This window comes from Platichthys flesus, chromosome 1, assembly GCF_949316205.1.
Source record: "Platichthys flesus chromosome 1, fPlaFle2.1, whole genome shotgun sequence".
Taxonomy (NCBI): domain Eukaryota; kingdom Metazoa; phylum Chordata; class Actinopteri; order Pleuronectiformes; family Pleuronectidae; genus Platichthys; species Platichthys flesus.
Window position 1 is genome coordinate 11,570,471 of NC_084945.1, and position 14,219 is coordinate 11,584,689.

Consider the following 14,219-nt stretch of genomic DNA (forward strand, 5'->3'; position numbering starts at 1 on the left):
GCGGTTAAGTGGTCCCTCGTCACGTCTCCAAGCCGGCTGCCGTCCTGGCATCAAACCAATTTTTTGCTCTCCCCTCATTCATCATATTTTACGACACATGCTGGAAACCTGACGGCGTTCTAAAGCCTCCATAATGAGCACTTCAGTTGCAAACCCGCTTTTCGTAAACAGCGATCAAGACACGAATTTTAGATCCTTCTCCCCCTCTCCATCACTGTCTGTCTCCCTCTTGTCTCGTTGCAGGGGAAGAGGAATAAGCCCTGGGTGGAGGCGGCGAGCTCTCCAGAGTCTGTGCGAGGTCGAGGGGAAAATAAAGCCATCAAGTAGGTGTCAAGAAGGGATGTAGATGGTAGCGTATGGAAATGTTCCTTGATGTGGGGATATTAGTATCGGATTTTAACAGCCATCCCTGATCAGAAAACTAATCTTGCAGATTCCTACTCGGTCTGAAATGTCCATCCTGCAATGATGCCCTCGAGACTTGGTTCTATGTGATATTTCTCATTTATTAAAAGTGTTTAATCTGAAAACTTATCAACAGCACAGTGAAGAAAACATCACTTATATATTCTGTTTTATATAAATCAGATGTTGGGTTCACTGACATATCTTACATAAACATTAAAGTGACAAAATCAAATCAAGATCAATCCGGGATACACAGACAAAACGGAAAAACATAAACTTTAAATTAATACAGAAGTCATATGCTTATACTCGTAAACAAGAAATATTGAAATTCAGAATATTCCCCAAAAGAGTAAACGTCAACTTGAGCAGTGCTGCTCTCTTTGATGGTTTTCACTCTTGTTTATTAGTTACCATGTTTTATTGCTATGGACTGTGTAATATTCGGGGAACCTTGATTTTATGTCACTCTTGTTACCAAGTGAAGAGTGGGGGGGCATTGAATGACCCAGCTAACGATTTGTTTTGCGTCATTTGTTCTTATATCACATATTGTTCATGTCCAATGTTGTTTGTTTACTGATGACTTTTCTTTCTCCTCTGTTTTATATCACCCTATACAGCATGATCAAAAAAATGCTGTGTTTAATGGATGCTTTATCAAGAACCAATATTAATGCTGTCATGTTTTTGAATGTGTCAATTACCATCGTTCCATTTTTTTTACTAAATCTTAAATTTTGTAGTATTGAATGTTCCCTGTAAATGTTATAAAAAATAGCAAATAACAATAATAATAATAAAAAACAAGATAACATTAAGTTCTAATCTGTAAATTAATAATATATATATATATATATAACATATAATATTCAATAGTTTAATAGTCTTGAATGTTAAACTAGATTGAGCTCAATGTAAAAATACAAAATTACGTATTATATTATATTATATGTATTTGTGGTTGTATCTGTATTTAAAATAAAACTCTATTGAATTACTAATGGTTTTCTACAAAACTTTGACGGTAAGTGTTTGGGTACTTTTACTGCCGTACCTGGAGTTTTATACTCTTTCCAACAAATTTCTTATGAACTAAATAATTCAGTGTCAACGCTGCTGCACCATTGAACAACACAACTATACTGACATTGAAATTATTACTTTTCCTTTATTTATCAATTATTTATTTCTGACTTTGACATTTATGAGCAAATGTACTAACGTTGTTCTTTTTTATGCTGGTTCCTCTCTTTCCTGTCCCTCAGCTCTTAGAACTGTCTTTGATCGTCTGCTGCTTTGTACCCGTCTCACCTCTGTCTCTGTCTCTCCGGCTACAGTGATCTAGACAGAGACTTTTGGAATAACAATGACAGCAGCAATGTGCAACAGAGATGGAGCTCCTACCCGCCCAAGGAGTTCCTCTTAAACATGTCTCCCTATGCCCCGTACGGAGACCCTCGCCTCACACCCAAGTGAGTCTCACTCATGGCTGGTAAGGGACCCCTCCAGCAGGGCAGGGCTGTAGTGAACTGGGGCTCGTCTTAAAGACATCGTGAAATTGGACATTATTAGCAAGGTAAAGGATTTCTGCTTGCTAAAAGAGGTGTAATTGGCCATTGCTGTACCTGAATTATACCACAGAAATACTTGGTAACGATTTATCAACACACCTCTCTGATCAGTGGAAAGGTCACATTTATTAATCCATAAGGAGGCAGAAAAACGAATTTCCTTACACTTTCTGGCCACACGTCTTTTTTACAGAAGTCTCCTCTCATCCCTGGTAATCCTCATGTTTTTGCAGTCAGGCATGTCCTCAGCGAGGGGGTGTTTAGTATGCACTGCTGGCCATGCAGCACCTGATAGAGATGTGTCTAACAAAAGGCATACACAATGACTTCACACGTCCAGACTGAAAACACAAATCAGGCTTTAAATCAGGAGAGAAGATTACACAGAGAATTGAAATGACGCCTCCTTTTGGTAAAATGCTACCTGGATGTTAGAGTAAAACCTGAAAAAGGAAAAAATACATGAGGAAATTAACATATTATTATTATTCATTGTTATGTTATTTTGAAGCTGCACACGTTGCAAAACAATGTATGCAAAAGTTTGATTGCTCGGTTCCCTGCAGCCCTGCTTTGCCTCATCACACCCTCTTACCTCTCACCTGCAGCCCATGGGGTGTTACCATGGAGACCCTAACCCCCCCCCCCCCCCCCCCACAACACTGCCTCTCAACTCCAAATATTCACATTTGCTCCTCAGGGTTATTGTAGCAGACTCCACTTGAACATTCACGTACATAAGTCATTAAGGTTTCCACACAGGTTTGACTGATGTTGGTTTTTCTGATTGTTTCATATATGTTTGTGTGGTTTGTGTATGGCAGTGGTTTACTGGTGGAGAGTTACATGAGAAGATCAACACCAGTCCCATACAGTATGTTTCATAGAATATTCTGATGTGCTTAGTTTACAATAAAGACTGGAAACAGGGAAACAGCCCGGCTGGATCGGTCCAGAAGGGTCAACATCTGCCTCCTCACACCTCTGAGCCACAGACTGTATATAGGAGGGATGAGACGTCTCCACTTTCTCCCACTATTCAGGAATGAATGCAGCCATCGTCTGCGCAGTAACAATGGAGGGGTCGAGCCGTGCAAGTGCCACTGATACATTTGCTAGATCAATCGTGAGCCAGTCTGTCCTGTCGATGATGAAGATTCACTTTGTTTTCATGACATCAAATTACAAATTATTTTGTTTGATCTATGTCCCATCTACTAACATGGGTGAGGCAGGGTTAATGACCTTTAGTGCAGCAAGTTATCAGATGGGGATCGAGACGCTTTGGCTTTAATTTTGCCCTCCATCTTTATAGAGAGTCTATGCCTTACACTCACTGATTGACACCATATATCTAATATTTGTTTAATTTGTAAAACAACTATAAAAACACAAGAAAGATACTACACCTGGGCAAGAAAACAACATTCCACTTGCTGTTGGGTGAGTTTAAGAAGGGTTGCTTGGTGGATTTCATTACCTTTAAATATTTGTTGTGATACGTTTCCAGTCAGTATGCTAAGCTACGCTAAGCAGCACCTGGCTTTCTCTTTATATTTAACAGTCAGCCGTGATACTGGTGTCAATCCTCTCATCCAACTCTCCATATTTCCTATTGGTTGTCCAACTTACAGACAAATGCGCTAAATGACTGCTCCCAAAAAGTGAGGCCAAAACATCACAATGGCCCCCTGGTGGCTAGCTGCATAAAGGTCATGAACCCCATCTTCTCCTTGTAAGTGGAAGGGACATTGAGTAAAGTAAAAAAGATCAAAGTACACGTTAAATAAGGTTTCCCAAAATGGTGTCTATCCTATAGGCAGTGTTTATCACAGCGATGTGTTTAAGTGGTCATATTTCCAAAAAGATTGATTTTAATTAGGTATTTGATTAGTTAAAATCATGATTGACAGCTGAGACTGACTCGCCATTGGTCAAGTGGGACCTTGACAACGTTGCTCCACTCCACGATCACTACTGGGCAGACACTGGCTCCAAATGACATCACCACCCAAAGAGGGCAGCACCCAACTCCGGGATATTTTGGCTTCACTTCCATGCAGTGGTCAGAAGTGGAAAGACGTCCTCCATCATTATTTGCAGTCTGTGGTCCAACTGTTCCTTCGATGGAGAGGTGTCTGTCTCTCTTTATGTCACAGTTTTTAATGTGAATGTCCAGTCGCTCTGTGTTATTATTCCTGTCACCTCTTCCTCCACTCACTCATTGTTTTCCGCTCATTCTTTATCGCTATTCCCACCGTCCCTCATGTTCGTGTAAGCACTTTGAGGCTGCCTGATAGCCCCCCCGAGTCTAGTCCACTGAGCCCTGCTCCAAAAAAATATTGCGAGCTGTCCTTTGGGTACAGTGCTGCAATTAGGTGTCACAATGGTAAAATGTCTGTTTCATATCAGCCTCTGATCCATCACCTGGATGCATCTCACACGTCACTGAGGCATTTCGTGAACCTGCTCAGTCGTATCCTCTCCAATTACATCTTACTCAACTCTTTCAGAACCACAGAGAGATCGATTACTCTCCATCTGTGCAGTGGCGCTGAAACTATTGTAAAAAATCAGCGAGCAGCAACGATTGTTGTGATTGTGTTGCATTATACTTTTGACATGTTATCTAAATGGCATTTAATAGGCAGATGATAGCAGCATTCCTGATGTCTGTGATAGCAGATAAGAGAGCTTTTTTAATGTTTATCACCTTTCTAACTAAGAGGGAATTGGAAGTGTTTTACATGAGGGGAGGAAATGCTTTTGACAATAGATAGAAAAACAATTAGAATCAAACTAAATCATTTAATCCAAAGAAGCAAAGCAGAGTATTAGGATACTCAATAATCATTCGTCAGAGTTGTACGACAGTGGGCCACATAGTCAGGAAATATCTCAATCAGAAATCATTCATTTTACTGTCAGCCCACGTTTCCTGTCTAATTGTTGTTGAAGCCGTTGTCCTGGTGTGCAGCTGTTTGTTGTGTGATTTGTCCTCACTCAGTGGAAGGTCCCTGTACTGAAGTCGACGTTCTGTCTTAAGTCATCTCTAGGTCTTCATTGGTTTTTGAAGTCTTGACTGTTGTACTTTGGAAAATGTAGTTTTGTCTCAGTCTCCAAACTTTTCACTTCTTATTTCACTGACTGTCTGACTGACCAGGAACTATTCCCACAAGTTGTTGTTTTCTGCTGGACACTTGTGGCCTGGCTATGTTTCCCTCAAGTGTCTTTCTCACCAGTTTGAAGAACTTTACTAATGATTCTTTTGCTCTCCGGTTCTGTACGTCTGTACGTCTGTCTCTCGTCTCTTCCTCTCTCTCTCTCTCTCTCTCTTCTTCGTGTCCTCTCTTGGTTCTCTCTTCTTGTCTGTCCTTCCCGTGTTTCTTTGTCTACGATCCACCCCACCGTTCCTCCCAGTGGGGCCTCGGATAAGGGTGGGCAGGGCGGTGCTGGACCCTCACTGGGGGCCAGCGACAGTGGGGGTGCTTGCTCTGGGGCGGGGCCCAGTCGCAGTGACAGCCTTCGAAGCATGGTGACGGGGGGCAGCAAGGCCGGGCGCTGGCAGACGATCCAGAGCCACATGCATGCCGGAGGCCTGCGGTTTGGCAAGTGAGTGGCGCATGGTGACAGTGGGCACGCATGAGGGGCTACAGTGGGCACAACAACCATGAGTGGTACTGTTGCATGTTGCTCTTAAAACATGGAGCTTCAGTTGTTTGGACACGTTCAGACGAAGATACTCTAAAAAAGGGCTGAAGTCTGCAGAGACTACCTGTGATGCATAAGTAACCCTTGAAGTCTCTTGACTCCCTCGCTCATACACAAATAACACTTTTATGTCAGCTGCCAAATATTCGCCAGCTGATGTCAGGAAAGTCTCCGGCAAAGTGAATCCAGACAATGTTCCTCCGCAAGCTGCAATTTACTCAAGGATGTGGCAGTTGTGAGACTTTCAAAAGAAACAGATGCTCACAGAACATCTTCAAAAAAATAGCTTGTTTATTCATCTGAAGTAACCGCTTTTAATCTCCGAGTGGGTTGTTGCATAAACAGCAGGAGAGAATCTTTATTAGGCCGGTGATGCCTAAGACAGACTTCCCTGCAACACGGCTGGATGCAGTGTAATAAAAGCTCGCTTTGTACCAACATCTGGAAACAGCTGAGGCGGTGCTTTGTTTTAGGAATTAGCTCAGACAACAGCCCATCTCACTGCAGGTAGCAAATCACAAAGACTTGCTTTCTTTTTCTTTATGATATTCAAGGAGATCAGCTGGTAGTGTAAACAACAATGAATGATAATAAACATTATGTGACATAACCAAGATTAAATTAATTTTACGTGTCAAGGACCTCTTAACAGATACAGACTATAATATGTGCCACCATTCATAACAATAATAATAATAATAATAATAATAATAATAATAATAATAATAATAATAATAATAGTAATAGTAAGAGTAATAGTAATAGTGATAGTTATAGTATTAGTATTAGTTATAGTAATAGTAATAGTAGTAATAATACATTTTAATTTATATAGCAGTTTTCTGAGCACTGTTAGAAAAGGAACTTAACACCGAGAAGAAAAACTAATTTAAACCAGTGAAGCTGGTTGACTCAAAGGAAACTGACTACATAAGCAACAAAGCCGTCAAAATAAATAAAACGTTCAAAAGGTTTCAAAAAAAGTTCAGTGGGCAGAGAATTTGAAAGTGTTGGGTTCTGAAGAGCAAAGGCTCAGTCTCCCTTTGTGACCAACTGTGACAAGACGTTTGCTTTTAGACGTTTTGTTACAGGACGTGCATGAAATTCAGAACCGAAAATAGTCAAACATTCTGACAGTGTGTAACCTATGTAGGTAATTACAGTTAAAATATATTTTTTCCTCTTTTGAATCAAATCCCCTGAAGGAACCACTTTGAGAACCTCTGCTTTTTGAAGACCCTTAATTTTCATTATGCAGGTAGATTAAAACTTGATCGTGTGATGTTTTTTATACCAATTAACCCAAATGACAATATCTATTTGTGACCCCTTCGTCCTTGGTGTAACACAGAGTGCAATACTAATGAGTAATGGTCAGCACTCAGCCTCTGTAATTTGAATAATTTGTTGTCGCCCTGAAAAGGTGAAAGTGTCAAGTGTTTTCACAAAGGAAATTGCAGTGATTATAGTCGAGCTGACAGAATCAGCAGTTTAGTGTAGCACACACAGATGTAGATGTAACCCTAAGAGTTTAGACCAGTTCTTATCATGAAAACTGATCCCAGGACAGGGATCACACAAGCTGATTGGAACAGCACCTCACCACAGTGAAAGCCCAATAGCTACCATCAACTCAATAAATGCTCTTTATTCAAATACAACCTGTCCCATAGGTGTTAGAAGTGGAAAAGCCAAAACAAATTCTTAGCCGCTGAGAGCTTCATGTTTTTGGGAGGCTAATGAATACATGTTCTCACTGTATGTAAATTGAGGCCCAGATAATCAGCCTGTTGTACCATAATTCATAAACTGTTCATTCGTTAAAGTCAGAACAGAATACAGCTGAATAGATTGATTAAAAAGTTTAGCCTGAGGCTCGCAGTCAAAGTCACTCCAGTGTTCATTCATGGTTATAACCAACTTTGTATTTATAAGGCTGTGACCTCGTTCGGATCAAAACAGATTCTTGTTGATTGGAGTGTACACCTTATAAACTGCTCCCACACATAGAGAATGAATGAGTTTTCATTTTGAGGAAACGATGCAGTGTGTTGTTTTTTTAACAATATGTGCTTTATTTATAGAGATTCAGTGGAATATAAACACTTAAACTTAATTTTTAGTTCTCCTGTTTTATTATTCTTCACTCCTGTCACTCTCTCTTTTCAAATCTGCCTGAATTTCCATTTCTCCTCTGGAATTGGTTTCTATTTTGGGCCATTTACTTCTTCCCCTCTCTGTCTTCACTCTCTTCTATCTCTCTCTCTCTCTCTCTCCCTCTCTCTCTCTCTCTCCCTCGCTCCCTCTCTCTCTCTCCCTCTCTCTCTCTCTCTCTCTCAATTTTCCCTAATTATGAAATCATTCAAGGTTTTATTGTCATTTTAATTGACTTTCAAGCAAGAAGAAATATGAACATAGCCTCTTAATCAGTCATAGGCAACCGAATATAAATATAGCTCATGCTCGGGGCACATGACTGAATGACTGGTCCCAGTGCTGTGCAGACAGTAGAAACAGACAACAGTAGATGAAGTACCTGAAAACGCATGTAGATGCAGCCATCGAGGACATTTTTTAAACTCGTTAATTCTTTGCCAAATTTATGACACGGAACAGACTGGCAAAATGTATCAGGACATGAAGTGGCTCCCAGATGTCTGGCTGCATGCCACCATGAGTCCAGCCAGATGTATTGAATTTATTATGATGTCAGTTACGGTAACGTATTTGTGTGTATGTGTAATGTATGTGTGAGTCAACAGACCTTTTATTTATCCTTTAAATTAACACCTGACTCCATATTCCGGTTCTTTGTATTATGTTGCTACACGTCTATATATATGATTTCACCTCACCAGAGCTCATGGCTCACAAGTCTCAAGAGATTTCACCAGAGGACTAATCCAGCAGGTGAAGAAAGCTTTTGTATACTTATGACAGCATTGTCATAGATACTGTATCTTACACTTATCATTTTTTGTTTTTAGGTAAACTTCAAACTACATAATATGGACTTTAAGTTAAATCCCAGAAAAAATATATGTATTTCAAATGTAAAATGATTGCCATTTAAAGACTTGCAAACAGCCCTATTACACCTAATCGTACAAATATTAATTGTTGTAATTGGCTTTATGCATTTTAATTCAATGACAGTGTGTTAGACCCCCCCCCCCACCCCCCCTTTCTTCTCTGCAGCTTCTTAAAAAACAAACACTGCAAACCCACCTGTCACCTGACCACCATAGCGTTTAACTGAAATCCCCACAGGTACCTTATTTTTATATCAAATTACCAATCATGTGCTGGGCCTGCGGCGCTGCCAAAACAAGTTTTGAAAACGTACCTCTACTCACAAGGAGGCTCTGACATGGACACAACATCTCGTTATAACCCGTCTGCCTGACTGGATTATTTATTTGGTTGGCTCTGCGGTAGACATGATAACAATATTCAGTTGAGCTCCTGGTTTAGTTTTTGGGTCCAATTTAACTGGTTCTGCAGCACAGATGAGAACACAAAGAGAGATGGGGGGTGTGGCCAACCAAGCAGGGTTTTTTCTGCTTGAGATGCTGGTGCTGGTGTGGACTGTGGCTTGGGTCACATCTTTTTGTCGGAACCCGTCCCGAGCCCAATGCGCTTTGTGGAAGCTGCACTCCGTGTGTGTTACTCTGTCTATAATACACATGGTTACAAACTTGCTTGTTTCACCAATTATTTGCAGTGTAAAAAATCTGCCTTGCCAACATGCTCGACCCGACCTGAACCCACATGTCATTTCAAAAGATTCAGGGCTGCCCCAACAGGTCCCGATCGTGCCTCGGCTGGGTAACCACTGTTCATGCTACATCTAGTGGTAGTAGACTTCATGATATAACTTTCTTTAGTTTTTTATGAAACAGGAGTCTAATCGTAGTTCTTTGACTTCTACTCTACTTTTGTCTCTGCAGAAAATAAAGTAAAACATTAACTGGCAACCTTTACACTTTGAAACAAAACGAGAAACGAAAAGAAATATGTTACTTCACATTATTTGTAGAGATTAGTTAACATTCTCATCAAAGCCTATCCTCAGGAAAGACCTCTAATGGTGTGCACTCTGTTAGCATGTGTGCATGTATGAGAAAAAGCCTGCATGAGTGCATGAATATTAGCTCTTTCTTTTATTTACAGCTTTACTCTGCTGCTCAGGGGGCAAGTCTCCTCGCTCGCCAGCAGAGTGAGAGCCAAGTTAATATTGAGGAGAGCTGCGAACACAACTCAGGCCCCCGGCAGTAAATCCTCCCTCACAGCATTAGCTCCAGACAGAGCTGTTCAGCACAAGCTTACAGTCATCAGGCAGGCCAGTGATTGAGGGGAGGATAAGGGGTGAAGCACTATTACATGATTGTAAGAGTAGCAGACCGGTAATTAGGGAGCAGACCTACAGCACGGTGATTTGAGGTGGTGTGGAGATAGATTGATGGGAGGGCTGAGGGTGACGAAAAGATGAATGGCCCGAGGAGATGGACAGAAGTGATGGCGAGCAGCTGAGCTCGGGAAGCACAAAGGTAGAGGGGAGAGAGGGAGGGGGAAACAGCAGGAGCAAATAGGACCTTGGAGACGGACTGGTGGACGTAAAAGGCAACAAGGCAAGAAGGTAGAAGTAGGTCAGGGCTGATTGGGGAGAGACGTCACGTACAGCAACAATCTAGAGCAGATTCAAATGAAGCCACAGCGACGCTTAACCTCAGCTTCAGGTTTGGTTTTACTGCCGTTTGGAAGAATAATTGATTGTTTACACATTACACGCTTGCCCATTCATATACCCATAAGCTGGCATCATCTCCAAATCCTAAACAATTACTTTGAAACAGATGTTCCACAGTTATCAAGAGCTTTTTGACAACTCTGTTCTTCTTTATTTTCTTTCTTTCACTTTCACTTTGTTTGTTTTGGATGCAAACACTATTTTTTACACCTTTTAATATTTGCTTTTCTTTCTCGCCATTTTTCAATATCAATATCGTCGTGTGTGACCAACTTTTTCATACTTTCATTCTTTCTAAATGCTTGCTAAACCTCCTGCCCTGTCCCCTATCAAAAAGGTTATCTCTAACTCTGATTTCTGCCTTGTGGTGTCCACCTCTTTGTCTGCTGCTCCCGTGTGTCTGCTCAGTTTCGGGGATGCCTCCCTCTCATCTGCGTCCACCTTGGAGCACATCCCATCCTCGGCCGTGGCTCGCCCTCGGCCCCTCGTCCGGCAGCAGAGCCTCCAACAGCCCCTCACTCACCAGCCCCCTCCGGGTCCCAACGACCCCCCAGTCACATCACAGAGCCTGGGCCAGCTTCACACAGGCCCAGGCGGCGGAGGCCACCGTGGGGGCCCGCGGGGGGTCCGGGGGAGTCCGGCTGGAGCCTCCCGTCACAGAGGAGGAGGAGGGGCAGGCCGGTCAAGGTCCAATCCGGGCAGCTGGGATCACATGATGGAGCAGATCCGGAACAGAGGGCTGGACGTCAAGTCGTTCTTGTAAGTGTCATGACGTTTGTCTGAAATACATATGGACAATGTATGTTGCATTACTGACTTTATTTTGAAGTTTCTAGGGTCGACACAGCTCACTTGCCTACCTGCTCACTGCATGCTAACATCCCTGCACTAAAGCCTACCCTCATTTTCTTATGAAACAGTTTTTAAGAGGTGTTGATTCAGCTCAGTTGCCATTTTGGAGGCTGTGCTGTAGTTTGGGTGCATTATCTACTCACATGGATAAACCTACTCTTTATTACATTGTTGGCTAACCCTAACCCTGTAATGTCAATCTTTACAGGGTAAAGCTATCCCATGATAAGACATAGCAAGCTAACATTAGACTATTGTGATTGTACCTACATTGTACATACCCTGTATATACATCTTTTACACAGACTGTTCAATGCCCATCAACTTATACGCTAATTCAACAGAAAGAAGTAATTTTCATGAAAGGGAGTTTATGCTAACATTACGTTGCCTTTTTAGTTTGCTGCAGTAACATTAGCCATAGCAAGCTTGTAGCCATGTGTACGAGTTGAGAGGGATTCCGCTACATACGTGTCTTTTTAAACAAGTTATTTTTGTGCACCGTTAGCTAAGGTTAGCTAAGCACTAGCTCCCTGAGTATTTTAATATAATCCTGGGCTCACCGCTCATACTTCAAATATTGAACAAATTTAGATGTTCTGTTTTTAGTCTGTATTTTACAGCCACTTGTACTGCGATTAGTTTTTTGGTAAGCACGTCGTAGTTTTTGGATGCGAATGACATTTTCTTTGCTATATTCTTTCCCACTTATTAACATTGTCCTGGATGTGGGGATTATGAGGAATCAAGTGTTGACTTGCTTATATAATGACTGGTGTTAATATTTTCTGATTCAGAGAACAGTTCTTTCCGCATTGTTTTTGGTCCATTTCAAACTTTATGATTGATATGAGGTTTGACTATTTTTAAGACAACAGGCTCGTGTCCAAGTCACAAGGCACCGGTGTAAGTGCCCAAGTGGAGTTGCAAGACTTTTATCATTTTAAGTCATTTGATAGAGTCCGCAGCTCTGATTTAAAGTTAATGCTGACTAAACTGTGTCAGTTAATGTTGTGAAGTGAAACTACAAAGTGGTATGAAATTAAAATGTTCTTGTGCAGTTCAATTACCTCAAAATTGTTCTTTGAAACTCTCTTGATAACTTAGTTTTACCTTTATAGACTGATAAATATTACAAAAATGAAACACCTTAAAAATTACCCACCATGGATCAAAAAGATTGTCCTTTCACACGACAGTTACCAAGGTCATCATCGTTGTTTTCGGATTCATTCAGCAGTGAATAGATCGGCTAATTGTATGAGGTACAGAGCACACAGAGCATCTCTTCCTCCATTTGACTAGAATGACAGATTACGGATTATGTGCTCTACATAGCAGCTTCACGTAAACGCCCACTCCCCTCCTGACCACGAGCACAGACACTCACACACATCCACACACAGCTATACGCTCCTGTATTTTTTGCATGTCCTCCCCTTTAATAGTGTCTCGAGGCCATCGACATCCCTGCCTATGTGAATCACCGTTCAAAGAAAGATGGGCACATGTATATAAATGGGATGGCATCACCCATTGTCAACTGTTCGTCAGCTGTGGACCCTGGAGGGGCCGACACTGTGGGCAGGGGGGATGTTGTGCATCAATGGGGTATGAACAACCAAATGCAGCAGTTTTACCTTCCACGTGTTACACCACATGGATACTGAGCCACCACACTGTATATTTCAGACGAATGGAACTGATGTAGGGTAATGATTTCAGGGACCTCCATCTTTTGTGGTCAAAGATACAAATCCATTCACCTGATCGATGAGCCTCATGTTGGTGGTGTTTACACATCCCCTGTGGGTCACTTTCGCTAAAGAGCTAACGTGTTCAGCTTGTTTGTCGATTTTGTTCAGCACTACAGAAATAACATGCAGGCCGGGGAAATAGAGGAAATGTGAAGATGCCATTTTTCCCTTCCAGATACTTTTCATGATAAATGGATTTTGCGTCTCAGTCAATATGATCACCGATTCCATACCTGAAAAAATTGTAGCTTATTATATATTATAGAGCAAATTTTGACAGCTGCATGCTACCTACCCTTTATGGAAGTCATGATGCTATGATTGTTGTTTGACAAATTGCTTTTATTTAACTGGTAACAGTCCTGCCACTCCTCGAAACTGAAGTCTTGCAGTTGCTTATCACCGCTTTTTTATTTTTGGGACTTTCCAACATGACATTTTGCCAAATCAGAAGAGTACATAGATTTGTGCACCCAGCAATGTCCAATCAGACTTTTTCAATAGGATCCAAAATAGGATCCAAAGTTGTATGACATACAGGAATGAAAGTGAAATGGATGTAACTTGGAAATACCATGCTTTATTAAACAGAGGACAAAAATGAATTTCAACTTTTTAATCCATTGGAAGTTTGTTCATGTTTGTGCCCAATTAGTCTTCAAGATAGATGGATTTAATTTGTCACATTCAATTCAGATAACTTTTTCATATCGCAAGTTTATAACAATCTCTGTGATTACATTAGGATCCACCTCTCATCACCTTGTGAAACTGACTTTCCAGTCACGGCAAAATGAAAGTGAAAATCAGGCAAAACCTCCTTTCATAATGAAATATTTAGGTTTTAAAGGATGTAAGAGGAAAAATCAGGGTGGAATAGCTCTTTGAGAAATTACTGTGGCAACGACGATGCAGAAAGGCTGTCCTTGGAGCAGCGTGCAGTGTTAGAAGCTGAGGTGGAAAAGGACTCAGTAGAGCCAGAGAAAAACGTATGAGGACCAAGAATTATGTGTAACATGTGTCTGTATGTGGGTTGTTTTTTTGAGACTTTGAATTTCAAGGTTGGTTGTGGGCAAACGTTCATTCGTTAAGGTCACTGTTAGTTTGGCCTCTTGAATTCTCGGCACTTTAGTGAGATGTAATTTACTTCAGGCACTTTTGGAGGAA

The 14,219-nt window shown here is 41.3% G+C and overlaps 1 protein-coding gene across 1 annotated transcript in view; it reads left to right on the top strand.

Moving 5' to 3' along the window:
* syt7b (synaptotagmin VIIb) overlaps window positions 1-14,219 on the top strand; it is an 89,312-nt gene that overhangs the window by 51,236 nt on the left and 23,857 nt on the right. The window contains exons 3-6 of the mRNA XM_062392987.1: window positions 244-323; window positions 1,749-1,883; window positions 5,403-5,594; window positions 10,852-11,202. Of these exons, the coding sequence (XP_062248971.1) occupies window positions 244-323; window positions 1,749-1,883; window positions 5,403-5,594; window positions 10,852-11,202 (758 nt within the window). The remainder of the gene's footprint in view (window positions 1-243; window positions 324-1,748; window positions 1,884-5,402; window positions 5,595-10,851; window positions 11,203-14,219) is intronic.